At 17.6% G+C, this 13,527-nt stretch overlaps 4 protein-coding genes across 4 annotated transcripts, besides 14 other annotated features; 3 read left to right on the top strand and 1 right to left on the bottom strand. All coding sequences in view use genetic code 6, as the record gives it.

Annotated features, from left to right (window-relative positions):
* Positions 1–9: 9 nt before the first annotated feature.
* IMG5_196620 (hypothetical protein) lies at positions 10–722 on the top strand (the record flags this gene model as incomplete). The annotated part of the gene is made up of 2 exons (XM_004024227.1): positions 10–190; positions 279–722. Coding segments are annotated over 2 exons (513 nt in total), but the record flags the coding sequence as incomplete, so codon positions are not given.
* Positions 695–734: a microsatellite.
* A 75-nt stretch (positions 735–809) lies between these two features.
* Positions 810–864: a microsatellite.
* A 316-nt stretch (positions 865–1,180) lies between these two features.
* Positions 1,181–1,275: a microsatellite.
* Positions 1,196–1,254: a microsatellite.
* Positions 1,276–1,491: 216 nt separating the features above from the next.
* Positions 1,492–1,550: a microsatellite.
* A 57-nt stretch (positions 1,551–1,607) lies between these two features.
* Positions 1,608–1,705: a microsatellite.
* Positions 1,623–1,828: a microsatellite.
* Positions 1,829–6,552: 4,724 nt separating this feature from the next.
* Positions 6,553–8,527, bottom strand: IMG5_196610 (hypothetical protein; the record flags this gene model as incomplete). Its single annotated transcript, XM_004024226.1, has 4 exons — positions 7,399–8,527; positions 7,065–7,338; positions 6,936–6,995; positions 6,553–6,654 (listed from the first exon to the last, which is right to left on the bottom strand). Exons 1-4 carry the CDS (start codon positions 8,460–8,462, stop codon positions 6,553–6,555), a joined length of 1,500 nt encoding a protein of 499 aa, XP_004024275.1. The 5' UTR covers positions 8,463–8,527.
* A 151-nt stretch (positions 8,528–8,678) lies between these two features.
* Positions 8,679–8,719: a microsatellite.
* Positions 8,720–8,734: 15 nt separating this feature from the next.
* Positions 8,735–8,849: a microsatellite.
* Positions 8,771–8,808: a microsatellite.
* Positions 8,776–8,808: a microsatellite.
* A 581-nt stretch (positions 8,850–9,430) lies between the features above and the next one.
* Positions 9,431–12,204, top strand: IMG5_196600 (hypothetical protein; the record flags this gene model as incomplete). The annotated part of the gene is made up of 3 exons (XM_004024225.1): positions 9,431–11,852; positions 11,899–12,027; positions 12,095–12,204. 3 exons carry the CDS (start codon positions 9,431–9,433, stop codon positions 12,202–12,204), a joined length of 2,661 nt encoding a protein of 886 aa, XP_004024274.1.
* Positions 11,698–11,761: a microsatellite.
* Positions 11,698–11,803: a microsatellite.
* Positions 12,205–12,489: 285 nt separating the features above from the next.
* On the top strand, positions 12,490–13,498 carry IMG5_196590 (hypothetical protein; the record flags this gene model as incomplete). Its single annotated transcript, XM_004024224.1, has 2 exons — positions 12,490–13,004; positions 13,126–13,498. The coding sequence occupies exons 1-2, from the start codon at positions 12,751–12,753 to the stop codon at positions 13,496–13,498; spliced, it is 627 nt and encodes a 208-aa protein (XP_004024273.1). The 5' UTR covers positions 12,490–12,750.
* Positions 13,029–13,111: a microsatellite.
* Positions 13,499–13,527: the final 29 nt, after the last annotated feature.

The following is a 13,527-nucleotide window of genomic DNA, read 5'->3' as shown; positions in this document are numbered from 1 at the left end:
TAGTATGAATGAACAAAGTGTAGCATAACTTATTAATGAACTTTATACGAAATTTCCAAATTATGATATTAATACTTTTGTAAATCCATATTTAAAGTTAACATTATTACATATAAATGCATAATATGGGAGGTCTAATATAATTTAAGGGCTATTGGAATAAAATCCGATTATAGATATTAGAGATATAGTAAATATATTATCTAAATTATATATATATATAACTCACGATTATATAAATATTGATTTATTATTAAATATAATAAATAAATAAAAAGAATTAAAGAACGCCTTTACATTATGCAGCTATGAGTGGCAATATTGAGTGTTTAAAATCATTAATTAAAAAAGGTGCTAATATTAATGCATAAACTTCTGTATTTTATTTATATTTATTTTAGTTTTAATATATAAATAAAAAGGGCAATGAAACACCTCTAATGAAAGCTGCATAGTTTAATTAATAAAATACTTTGTTTTACTTACTTTAAAATAAGGCAGATACAAGTATTAAAAATTTTCTTTAGCAAAGTGTGTCTGATATTCTAAGAATATAAAACCCAAATTTATATTAAATAACAAAATAAAATTTCCCTTAATAAATAAATTGAAATAAAAATTATATTCTTATCTATTATTATTTTACAATATAACTGAAGTTATTTTAATTAGTAATTTTAAGCAAATTAAATAAAATATCTAAAATTTAAATCTCAATAGTAAATATTTAAATCCAGTATAATTTTTATTTAATTTTTTTTTATATATATATTAAGTTTTATATTATTCATTTTTATATTTTTTTTTATTAATATGTAAAATTTTTAAAAAGATATATATTAAATATTTTAAATAAATAATATTTTTTTAATTAATAAAGCTCGAATTAATATCTTTTTTTCACAGAATAAATAAAACTTGAATTATCTATTAAAAAAAATAAAATAAAATATATATTGAAAAAAAAATTATATTTAGTAAAATGAAATCTAAATTTGAATTATTTTTTCAACAATAAAAATTGCATTATATAAAAAATTTTTAATTTAACTTAAATTTATTATTTAAATAATAATTAAAATTTTTAATGAAAAATATAATTTAAATAAAATACTATATTTTTACAAAATATTTAATAATATTTTCTTTATAGGAAAATCTATATATATTAAAAGACAAAAATAAATATTTTTAAAATTATTTTATAATAATTAAATTAAATATTAATTCTTTTATTAATATTATATTTAAATAAATTTTTAATAAATATTTTATCCTGATTTAATTTGAATTTAATTTACAGAATTTAACATTTCCCTGTAAAAATTAATTTTTACATATAAATGTATGAATAATATTTTAAATTTATATAATTAAAATTAGCTTAATTATTTAAAAATATATAAATTAATTAAAAAGAAAAAAACAAGAATAAAATTTATTAACATAATAAATTCATTCTTTAAAAATAAAAATACACGATTATTTGATATAAAAAAAATATTAAAAAAAAGCAATAAATAAAAAAATAAATTAAAAAAAAGTATAAAATTATATAATAAATATCTAAAATAATATTAATACTAAATTAAATAAAAAAAGAAAAGAAAAAAAAAATTAGTATAAATATAATAAATAATAAATTAAAAAAAAAAAATTAAGATAAATATATAGAAAATATAATAAATAAAAAAAAAAAAATTAATTGAAATAGTAATATAAATATAAAATAAATAAAATGATAAATAAAATATTAAAAAAAATAAAAAATAAAATAATAAATAAATAAATAAATAAATAAATAAATAAATAAATAAATAAATAAATATGATTAAATCAATTACAAGTATATAAACCTAAATATTTACAAATCTTTTTTCTAACATTTTTCTAATTGTTTTATGTTCTTTTTTATATGTTGCTTATTTTATTTTAAAAGATTATATGACTTCTTTATTTTTGGCTTCTATATCAGCTCTTGCGCTTAAGCCATTAAAAGATTAATTAGTTTTATTTATTTAAGAATTTAATTATCCTAAAAATTAGTAATAGAATATGCTTAAAAGAAGTTTTTTTTATATTTTTGTCAATTGGATATATGGATTTATATTGTTAATAAAAGATAATCCTTTGAAACTATATATTATTTTTAATTCTATTAAATTTTTTTAATTTAATCTACAAAAGATATTTATTGTTTGTTTTTATTAGTTATCATCTATATTTTTATTTTCAAATTAGGATTATTCGTTTCTGTTTAATTTTTTTTTTTTTTTTGTCTTATTTAGTTTTTAATTGTTTTTGTAATTTAAATATATGGATATTTAATAGATGCTATATTTGTATAAAAAAAAAATGCAAAATTATAAAAAATAAAATAAAATCAAGATTAAATAAATTCTATTGTTTCTGCATTATGTATGGTAGGATTTGTTTTTATTGTAATTTTTGTGCTTGCTACTTTAAGTGGGTTATGTATCTATGACATGTATGATATGAAAAATAAGACTGAACAAACTTTGCTGACACAAATGGAAAATATAAATAGTTATTTAGAATCGGTAGGGGTTAAAGACAAACTTGATGAAAATTTTATAAAAAAAGAATTATTGTAATAAGTTAATAAATTAGACACTTATATTAATTAATCTAACTATTTACCAATAATTTAAGTATTTTAAGGCAAGTGCTTTTTTATTATTACTTTTATAAATTATTCAAATAATTAATAATAATATTTAAATAAATACAAATAGGATTAGCTAATAAATATTTCGACAATAGTGAAATTAATATACATGAAACTTAAGAAACTAAAAAAATGAAAAAAAAAATACATGAATGTTAACTTAATTATTAGCATTATGTTGATAATAATTATATTCCTTAATTCATTAAGACCTATTTTTAAGATATAACCATGTTAATTTGTTATCTAGAACTGAGTGCTACTTCTATGGAACTTAATATATAAGATGTATATATATATTGTATATTTATAAAAAAAAAAATATTTATATTTTAAAGTTATAAGTTAAATTCTTTGATAGTTTTAAAAATGTTTCTGCTAATCTTTATTTAAATCTATAAAAATTCATAGTTTCAACGACCTCATCTATTTTATCAATAATATTTATACTAATCGATTATTTACTATAAACTTTAGTTTATTTTACAGCACTATATTACTTAGTATCTTCAGAAAATTTTAACTTAGGCGATGGTATACAAATTATACCTGGTGATAATTAATATTCTATTTAATTCTAATAAACATTGTAAAAAAATATATCTGGAGTTTTTATTTGTACTTTTAAAATATCTGCTTATCATATTTTATTAACTTGGTTATGCTTAGACATTGCTGGACTTCCTTTTACTTTTATTGCTTCTATAATTGCTGCAATTTTAGCTATAATTCCTGTTATGCCTGTATATACTATTACTATTCCTTTTTGTTTGTATTTATATTTTAATGGATAAATAATTACGTCTATTTTATTTTTCTTAGTATATTTTTATGTTAGTGGAATTGCTATTGAGCATATTTATTCTTAAAACCTAACTGCACATCCTTATTTAATAGGTATATCTTTTTTTTTTACTTCTATTTTTTATTTAAAATATATCAATAGGGCTTTCAGTTGCTTTAGGTATGAGTGTTTTTTAATTAAAAGGAATTATATTTGGACCATTAATTATTTGCATTGTTCTAATTTTAATTGATTTGATTAAAAATTATTTAACATAAATTGATCCATAATAGCAATAAAATGATAATAGTAAAAATCAAACAAAAAATTAGGAAGAAAATGGAAAGAAGTATAAGCAAAAGTCCAAATAAAGCTTTTCTTAGTAGGATATATCTACTGAATAATTAGAAAGTAAAAATAGTTCATGAAATATAAAATATTTATAAATAATTAAAGATATTTATATACCTATGAATAAATTAATGTTTTAATTTTTTAATTATAATAAATCATCTAAAATAATATTAATTATTTGTAAAAATTTAAAATAATAATAATTGTGAATTTAATATTTTTGTTTTAAAGAAATTTGAATTTTATATTAAAATATTTTAAATAAATAAAAAGTTCAATATGCTCATATGTTTAATAATTATATATTAATTTATTAAATTTTTATTTATTATAAAATTATATGAACATTTTTATATTATTTGCTCAAAATAATTAAAATTCTTAACAAATAATAATTTATTTTTACTAATTAAAAGAAATTTGTAAGAAAAAAAATCATATTAAACTAAAAGCTTTTTGAAATCCGATAAAAGTGTCAACTGGGAAAAAAATGTGTTAAAATGTATAAGGTAATAATAATATTAATGATGATTTACGTTACAAAAAAGTATTATTTAAAAATAAAATATCTAACATTCATATTTATTTTAAGTAATTTTTTGTTATTTCCTATTAGTATTATTCTAATTCTTTTATTATGTTATTCTTATTTTTTTATTTCACCAAATAGCTTCATTTTGTCAAAAAATTTAATATGAAAGTTTCATTAAATTCATTTTTTTTTTCTTTTAATCATTTCTATAATTAATTCGATTAATTTAATAAGTTATTAAAATTTTACATACTTTTATTTTCCGAATTTTTTTATTCTTTGTTCATTTTGCTATTATTTAGTAGAATTCATCTTTATATATTTATCTTTACTTATTTTAATATAAAATATTTTTTTTTCTTTATTAGTTTGATTTTTTCAAATGGAATTTTAAATAAAGTATATATAACTTTATTATTTATTTTTCAAGCTTTTTTAATCTAAAATTATATTGTTGAATAATTATTTTTTTATGTTTAAAAAAAGGAAAAATATATTAGTTTTATATAATTCTAAATGTGCTTTTGAAATTTTTTTTCTTTTGTTAATTTTTTGTAGCTTTTATACTATCTAATATAATTAAGTAAGTTAATTTTCATCTATTTAATCTAAAATTATGAATGTTATTATTTTTTTATTTTATTTATATCATAAATTATTTGTTAAAATTAATTGTATGCAAAATTATATTATTTTTTTGCACTTTTATATAAATTACTTATTTTTTTAACATTTAAAATAATAAATACTTTTTAAAACCAATATTATTATTATTGTTCAATGAACAGTTAGTATTTTAATTTATTTTTCTCTTCCTATTTATTTTCATCTTTAATTAATAATTAGGATGATTATCTTATTATTTTAACTTTAATTTATTATTGATTTCGTATTTTAATATATTGTCACAATGTTTCTAATTTTTATTTTAATCTTTTTATCGTCTTTCTTTTCTATCTTATTTCTACAATATTTAACTATAAAAACTTCTTATTTTATCTTTAAAAAAAAAAATATTTAAATTTTAATATAAAGAATTATTCATTTATTATAAGATTAAAATAAGTAAAAAATAAGATTTTTTTGTCAAAAATAATAAAACTAAAAAAAATCGATTTTTTTTGCAAAAAAATAATAAAACAAAAAAATAAACGAATATAGATAATAACAACTATTTAATAATAAAATTAAAAAATAAAATCCTTTCTTATTTAATATTATAAAGATAAAAATATAAATTAAAAAAATCAATTATCTTCATCATTTTAAATAAAATCTTAACATCTTTCATTTATAATCTCTTCAGCTTATTCTTCAAATACTTTGAGAAAGTTAAGATCTAATTTTGCACAATCTTATTAAGAAATATCTTCTACAATATAATTAAGTTCATCTTTTATTCTCGTAGCCCCTAGCTTATTTTTAATCTCAACATTTTTAAATGCATCCAAATAAAAATTGAGTAATTATTATTAAGGTAAACTATAAATCTACAAAAGAACTTCTTTATCATAAAACTCAATCAAAACATTATGCATAGACCTAAATGAACGCAAAACAGAAGTTGTTTACTTAGTTGGGATAACGATATTTTCTTTTGGATTATTCCAGTTTAAATCTTTGATTTATATAGAATTTTTTTTAATTTCTTCACATAAAATAAAGCTTATAGTATCTATAATTTACTAATTATGGTTTTAATAATCTTAGTTTATTTTTTTTATTTATTCTATTAATACGTTTACTTGGCTTTGTTCAAATAAAGAAATTATTTTTGTCTAAATAAATGGTAGAAGTTTTATTGTAAAAATAAGACATAAAGATGAGATAGATAAATTTTTGGCTGTTATTTACTCCATTCCTAATTAAAAGGCTCCTTTTCCAATTATTAATTAAGATGAGTATTAATTGTAGAATTTGTATAATTCGAAAAATTTATTTATAATACTTAAGCGTACTGTTTTTAAATAATGGAGTAAGTGTAAATATGAGTATGACATTTTGATGAGATTTAAGTAGGCGAAGGTTAATTTAAAATTTTGGTCTTTAAAAATTAGCTAATTTTTTAGAATTTTAATGTCTATTTTTTACAAATCATATTGAATTCGGGAAGATAATTCTTACTCTTCATCTTTTTTTTGTTGTTTTTCGGTTATTATGTAGTTTATTATATCGTAATAATCGAATTAAATATCAGAAGGAATCCATTTTTCTTATTCTAATAATTATTTTAGGGTATTAATTTCCTGTTTGTGGAATAATTCTAGGAACTTTTTTTCCATTTCTTAACGAAGACTGTTTAAATAATTTAGGTTTAACTTATTTTACATGTTTTGTTATTTCAAAAGTATTTTTTTTAATTTTTTAGATTAGATTTGTTCGAATTTTTTTAGGTTGTCAGGAGATTGGGTTAATTCGTTATAAAATTCTTCCCAAAAAATAAATACTTTTGTTACTTTTCGAAAATGTTAAATGGATACTTCTTCTTCGTATTTTCTTTAATTTATCATAAAAGATATTTTATCATCTATAAATTAATATAACTAAACTGAATTGACGTTAATATCATCTATTACTTCATTTAATTTTGTAAATTCATTAATACTGTCATCTATATCACCTTCTTTTTGCTAAAGCTAAGTTATTACATGTTAAATTAAATTTTTTATTATTGTATTGTTAAGAGTTATTTATTTTATAGCTACTCTTTTTAATAATTCGGAATAAAATAGAACTAACTTTATAAATAAATCTAAGTTCATCTAATTAAACATTATTTAGTCTTCATTTTCTTCATTAATTTGCTTCAAAATAGCACCATTTTAATTAGCCATTAGGTCTATCATATCATTTAAAAAGCCTTTGTGAAAACTTTTTAACATTTCTAAGAGTTTAACCCTGTAGGTTCTTATAGTAAATTTATCTAAATCATAACTTTAATTCACTATACTTGATATTGATTCTTCTAGTTATTAATCTCTATTTATTTATTTTTTAAAAAAAGAATTAATTATATATCTATTATATTTTTTTTTTTACATTTAAAATTAATTATGTTGCCATTTTAATTACGAGAGCTTGTTATTTTCTTCAATTTAAGAAACATTCTATTAATCAAAAGTTTCGTTTGTAATAGTTTAATTTATATAAGTACTGTCGTCAATTGAATTATCAACTGAATTGTCATTACTTCTAATATTATTTTTATGAGATAAAGTAGAAACAGGGTTTTTTAAAAAATTAAGTTCTGAAATTACATAATCTAATGATTTATCAATAAAGGAAGAAGCTATATTTTTTTCAAGCCTTTATCTCGCAAGAAAGATATTCTCCTTAAATTTATTTAAAGCGGTTACTTTTTTGAATTTAGAATTATATTCGACTTCACTTTAAGAAAGTAAATCAACAGCAATAGAGTATTTATTTGTGTTTATAAGAGAGTTTATTGTAGGCATTGATTTATCAAGAATTTAGGTTAATTGTAATAAATTTAAAACATTTTATACATTTACTATTCTGCGTTTTAATTGGGCTATTCTGATGCCTTTATGAGTAAGTTTATTTTTGAGATTTTAATTAAAAATTTTTATATTTTATATTTTTTATAGACAATTAGCAATTAATTCTTGCATGGAATTCAGATTTAGTATAACTGCAAGAAATTCATTAAATTTATTGTTAATTTGGTAAAATAAATTTATTTCGACTTCGTCTAAATGCATTGTGAGATTATCTTGGAAGTCTATTACTTTCAATACATCTCGTTATAAACATTAAAAGTCGAAAATGAAATTAGAATCAAAATATATGCTTGGGACATCTTTATAGCAATCTAATAAAACTTAGTTCAAATTTATTAATTGTAAACTTTCTTAACTACTTTATTTATTAAATTTGTTACGAGTATATACCTGTAAATCAGGAGCTATTTTGAATTTGTAGTCATCAAACTCAGTTGAGTTTATTTATATTTTTTGCAATATATCCTTACTTAATCCCTTATATTAAGTTATTTGGTTTCTATTGAACATTCTCGAACTCTATTCTTCTATGTTTTTGTATAAAGATGTGTTATATATCATTGTTTTGAAGTCATCTATCATCTAAGATGTTTTACTTTGAGGATAATTCACTAAAGTTGATATATTTGATACACTTGAAAAACTTTCATTTATAAACATTTAATTTCCGTTTTCTGCATTACTTAATTTTCTTAAACTATTTGATAATTATTGGAAAGCCATTTTTTTTATTAATTTCTATTTTTTTTATTTTTTTAAGTTTTAATAGTGGTTATTTGTTGATTATTTCCTTTCTTATTATTTTTTTCTTTTTTATTTTGTTTATTTTTTATTTTTTTTTTAGAAAAAAAAACTTTTTTTTATTTAATATTTTTTTTTGTTTTAAATTATTTTATTTATATATAATATTTTTATTATATTATATTTTGTTTTCTTTCATTTAATAATTTTTTATTTCTTTATATTTTTAATAAAGATATTGATTAAGTCTTTTGCAAAATAAAATAATAGATTATCATTTAAGTACTAAATTAATATGTATTGAGAAAAATTATATATAAATATATTTAATCTTTATGGAAATATAATATATAGGGGTAAAGAAAATAACTAATAAATTAAAGAAATATAATTTTTGAAAAATAAATATATTTTTGTTTCTTTATTTTATACAAATTAATTTTAATAATAAAAAATTAAATTAAAGTAAAATTTTGTATAAATAAAATAAAATAGTAAATAATAAAGATAAAAAATATATTTTTCATACTAAAATGAATTAACTGAAAAAAATATGTTATTATTATTATAATTGAGAATTTAAATCAATGATAATTTTATAATATTTGACAATAAATAAATAAATGTATTAAAACATACCTATAGTTTAAAAAAATTATTATTAATTATAATAAATCGCTCGAAAAATATATTTATTTTTAAAAAGTGATAAATTAAATTCTTGTATTTTTTAAAAAAAAAAAAAAATTTAAAAATAATCTCTTCCTTAAAAAATAAATTATATATAAAAAAACTTTCATATAAAATATATGTAATTTATACCATCAAAAATAGCGCATGATTAGTATTTTGGGAATGAAAATAATGAAAAACTAATTTAGAGGGAGATAGCTTTTCAAAGAATACAGGGAGACGAAGACCCTAATACTTTTGATATATCTGAAGATGATGAATAGGAAGAATATTATTAATATAATCAAAACAAAAGCCATTAAATAAATATAATTATATTCAAATAAAAGAAAACATTCCTCAAAATCATACTACAAAAGGTTTGTCATAAATCCATTTAAAGTAAAGCTAAAAATCTATATGAAAATTTATCATATGGGAAGCAATAATAAAATAATTATTAAAACTAATATTAAGACATTTAAAAATTGAATTCTGCAGATAATAAAGAATTTAAACAAAAAGACAATATTTTTAACCGATTGAATAAAGAAGCAATAATTTAGAAAGAAAATAAGGAATAAATGGCTTAAAATTTAGAAAAAAAAGTAATGGAAAATTGCACTTTTGCCCCAAAAACATTTAAGAACTAAGAAATAAGAAGCCTTTAATAATTCCTTAGTGATTAAGAGAAATTTAAGAAATAATAAAATGATAAAGTAAATATGTTAAAATACTTAAAGAACGAAATGAATGAAAGCGAAAATACTTATGTGCCTAAAATAAATTAAAAAAGTGAAGAAATACTTCAGTCAAAACGTTCTGATTATTATTCTTAGCCAATTCATGATAGACTATTTAATATTTCTCATGCAAAAAAATAAAATTAATTACAAATTTAGGAAAATGTGAAAGAAATCATTTAAAAAAATTGCTGTCCGTAAATAAATGAAAAAAGCAAACTTTTATTAAGAAAAGGAGATGTAGGAAACAATTTATATTAAGACGCAATAAGAAGATAATAAAAATAACAAAATGAATAAAATAGTCTTAAACAAAAATCTTAAATGAGTAATAAAAGCTTTTTTAATTAAGGAAAAAACGAATAAATCGTCGCTCAAAAATTCGTTAGGGATTTCGAAGAAATATACGATGAAGTTGTTTTTGATAAAAAAGAAGAAAAAATTGATTATATTTAAATGGGTGAAATTCTTTCTAAAATGAACTTTTTGTAAAAATATCTTAATAATAATAATAATAATTTATCAGATAAAAATTCAGTGTATTTGCATTAAGAAAGAAAATTGATATATGATATATGGTATAATTTAAGAGGAAATGAATAGAATAGTATTTCTAAATGCAATCTATGTTAATTCTTGCTTATTGTGATAGGAATTTTCGGTTTTTAGCTTTAATCGGAAAATTAACAAAATTAATTATAAAATATATAGGAAGAAGATGAAAATATGAATAATTAATAAGATTTTTTTTCGAACAAATTGAATGAAGTTTTATCTAAACCAAGAATAGGCTATATTGATTAATTTGGAAATTGGATTGTTTCTTTATAAGAAGCTAAATTAGTTCAAAAAGAGTTTAATTTATTATATAGAAATAGGCTGAGTAGTGAAGCCTTGAAAAAAACAAATTTTAAATAAGAGTTTGATTATCAACCAGCGATCTTGCCGAAATCTAAAGTTATGGCAGATACTTATAGAGATAAATTGTTAGAGGAAACGGCTAATTTAATAGAAAATAATTAAATTAATGTTAAAGTACCTGCTAATGGAAAAATCACACATGTTGATCTGCTAATGTACTAAAAATAAGCTCAAATTAATACAAGATTATAAAAATAAGCTTGCTAAGATATTGCTATCTAGTAAAGTTGTTCATTTCATCCTTAATTAATAAATAAATAAAACATTAAAAGTAATGAGAATCTATTATAATCAGAAAGTATTTGCTCTTAATAAATTGGAGGAATGAAAAAAAGTTTAGAGTTATATTCAATTGCTAAAAATAAAAATAAACTTTAAAAAAAAGATAGGGATAAAGAAGAAATAGAATTCGAAAAAAATTGCGAAGAATGTACTTTTTAACCAGAATTAATTACAAAAAATACAAAAAAAAATAACAATTAAATATATATTACACCTAAATAGATTGACAAATCTATAGAAAGAATGAGATTAGGAAATAAATAAAGATAAGAAAAATAATAAATGTTTACAAGAGGTTATGGTAATAGTAATAGCATAAGTAATATTAAAAATTAGGAAAGCTAAAAGAATTTAAAGAATAAAGAAATATTCCAAAACGATTAATAAATACAAGAATAATTTGAAAAGCATCAATTACAATTACAAAAAGAATATGAATAATATTAATTTATGTAGTTATAATAATAATAATAATAATAATAATAATAATAATAATAATAATAATAATAATAAAATGATAATTATATCGATTATGATAATGATAATTAAAATGATAATGATAATTTTTTTTCACATCATTAATATGAATAAAATAGATCATTAAATTAATAAAGTAATTTTTTTATTTTTAATCTTTATTATTCAAAGAAAAAAATTAGAAAACTCATAAGAAAGAGTACCATTACTTTTTGTTGATGTTAACTTGGGTAAAGATAAAACTGAAAGAATTATCGTTTATGAAAATGATACTTCTGAATTACTTGCATAGAAATTTGCTTAAGAAAATTGTATATATAATATTATTTTTATTTACTTTAATCTTTTTTATTTTTTTTAAATTTAAATTTTTATTAGAACTTGATGATAGTATGAAATTAAGACTTAAAGATTTATTAGATAATTAAATTGCAAATTTATTGACTAAAATTGATGAAGAAGAGGCTCCTTCTGTAATGAGCGATTGAAAAATAAATTAAGTTTATCATATACTAAATTATAAAATATTTATTTTTATGAGAGATTAAATATAATAATCTTTTTTTATTTATATTTAGAAGTTTTTGTTATTTTTTTTGAAATAAATATTATTAATATTAATAATAATTATATTTTAATTTATATAATATATCCTTTTTATATTTTTATTTATAAAATAAAAAATGCTATTTTAAAAATATTTAGTTCATTAAAAATATAATCTTGCTTAATTGTATAAAAAAGGCAATTTATATTTTTCATAAATTTCTAATCCATATACTGCTATAAACCATACACTATTAAAATAAATTTATGTTTATAAGTAAAACAATAATTATTGTGGTAAAAAATAAAATAAAAATTAAAATTAAAAAATAAAAAATATAGGTTATTTAGTGCATGATACATAAAAAAATTAATTAATAAGTATAGATCCTGGAGAATATGAAAATGCAATAGAATATATAAAATAATTAGAGAATACATTAAATAGCAAATTAACTCATATTTTATGTACATAAACAAACGGCCCTATGAATTAATAAAGTGAATAATTTTTAAAACATAACCCTAAATTAGAAATAATTGCAGGAAAAGAATAAGAAAAATAAGGCTTTAGCAATAAATATGTAGAAGAGCTATAACCAATATCTATAGGTGATTTATGTGTATGTTTTTTGCATACACCTGGACATAAAAATGATTTTTATACGATTGAAATCACTTAAGTAAATGATTTTTCTACTAAATTACCTGCTTTATTTACAGGTGAAATGCTTTTAGTAAGGTATAAATATATTTTCTAAGATTAATATATATATATAGATACATATATATATATATAAATATATTTTTTTAAATATATATATATAATATATATATATATATATATATTTATTATTTTTCAGTTCCTTAGGAGATTTTGAAGAATTTAACGCATTAAAATTTGTTTAATCATTATTTAAATTAAAGGCTTTTCCTAATGAAAGTTTGGTTTTCCCAGGAAGAGATGGAGAATTAAAAAATTTAATTTTTTCTAAAGCTTTAGACCCTAATAATAATGTAATTAATTCTAAAATTTAATTAGTTTAAGAGGCTCTAAATAATTAATAAAACCATATCTTACCAAGCAGTTTAATTGAAGAAAAAAGCTGTAATCCCTATCTTAGAATTCATGAAAAATATATTTAAAATATATTAGAAGTTAAAGATTAAATATCAGCTTTTAAAGCTATCAAAAAATTGTAATAAGTTTTCTTTTAATAAAATAATAATCTTTGATTAATATTTGATTTATTATATATTTAGAT

The sequence above is a fragment of the Ichthyophthirius multifiliis genome (assembly GCF_000220395.1).
Source record: "Ichthyophthirius multifiliis unplaced genomic scaffold scaff_1120509251400, whole genome shotgun sequence".
In the NCBI taxonomy this organism is placed as follows: Eukaryota; Ciliophora; class Oligohymenophorea; order Hymenostomatida; genus Ichthyophthirius; species Ichthyophthirius multifiliis.
The sequence above is the reverse complement of the archived record's forward strand: the minus strand, read 5'-3'. Positions and strand labels throughout refer to the sequence as shown.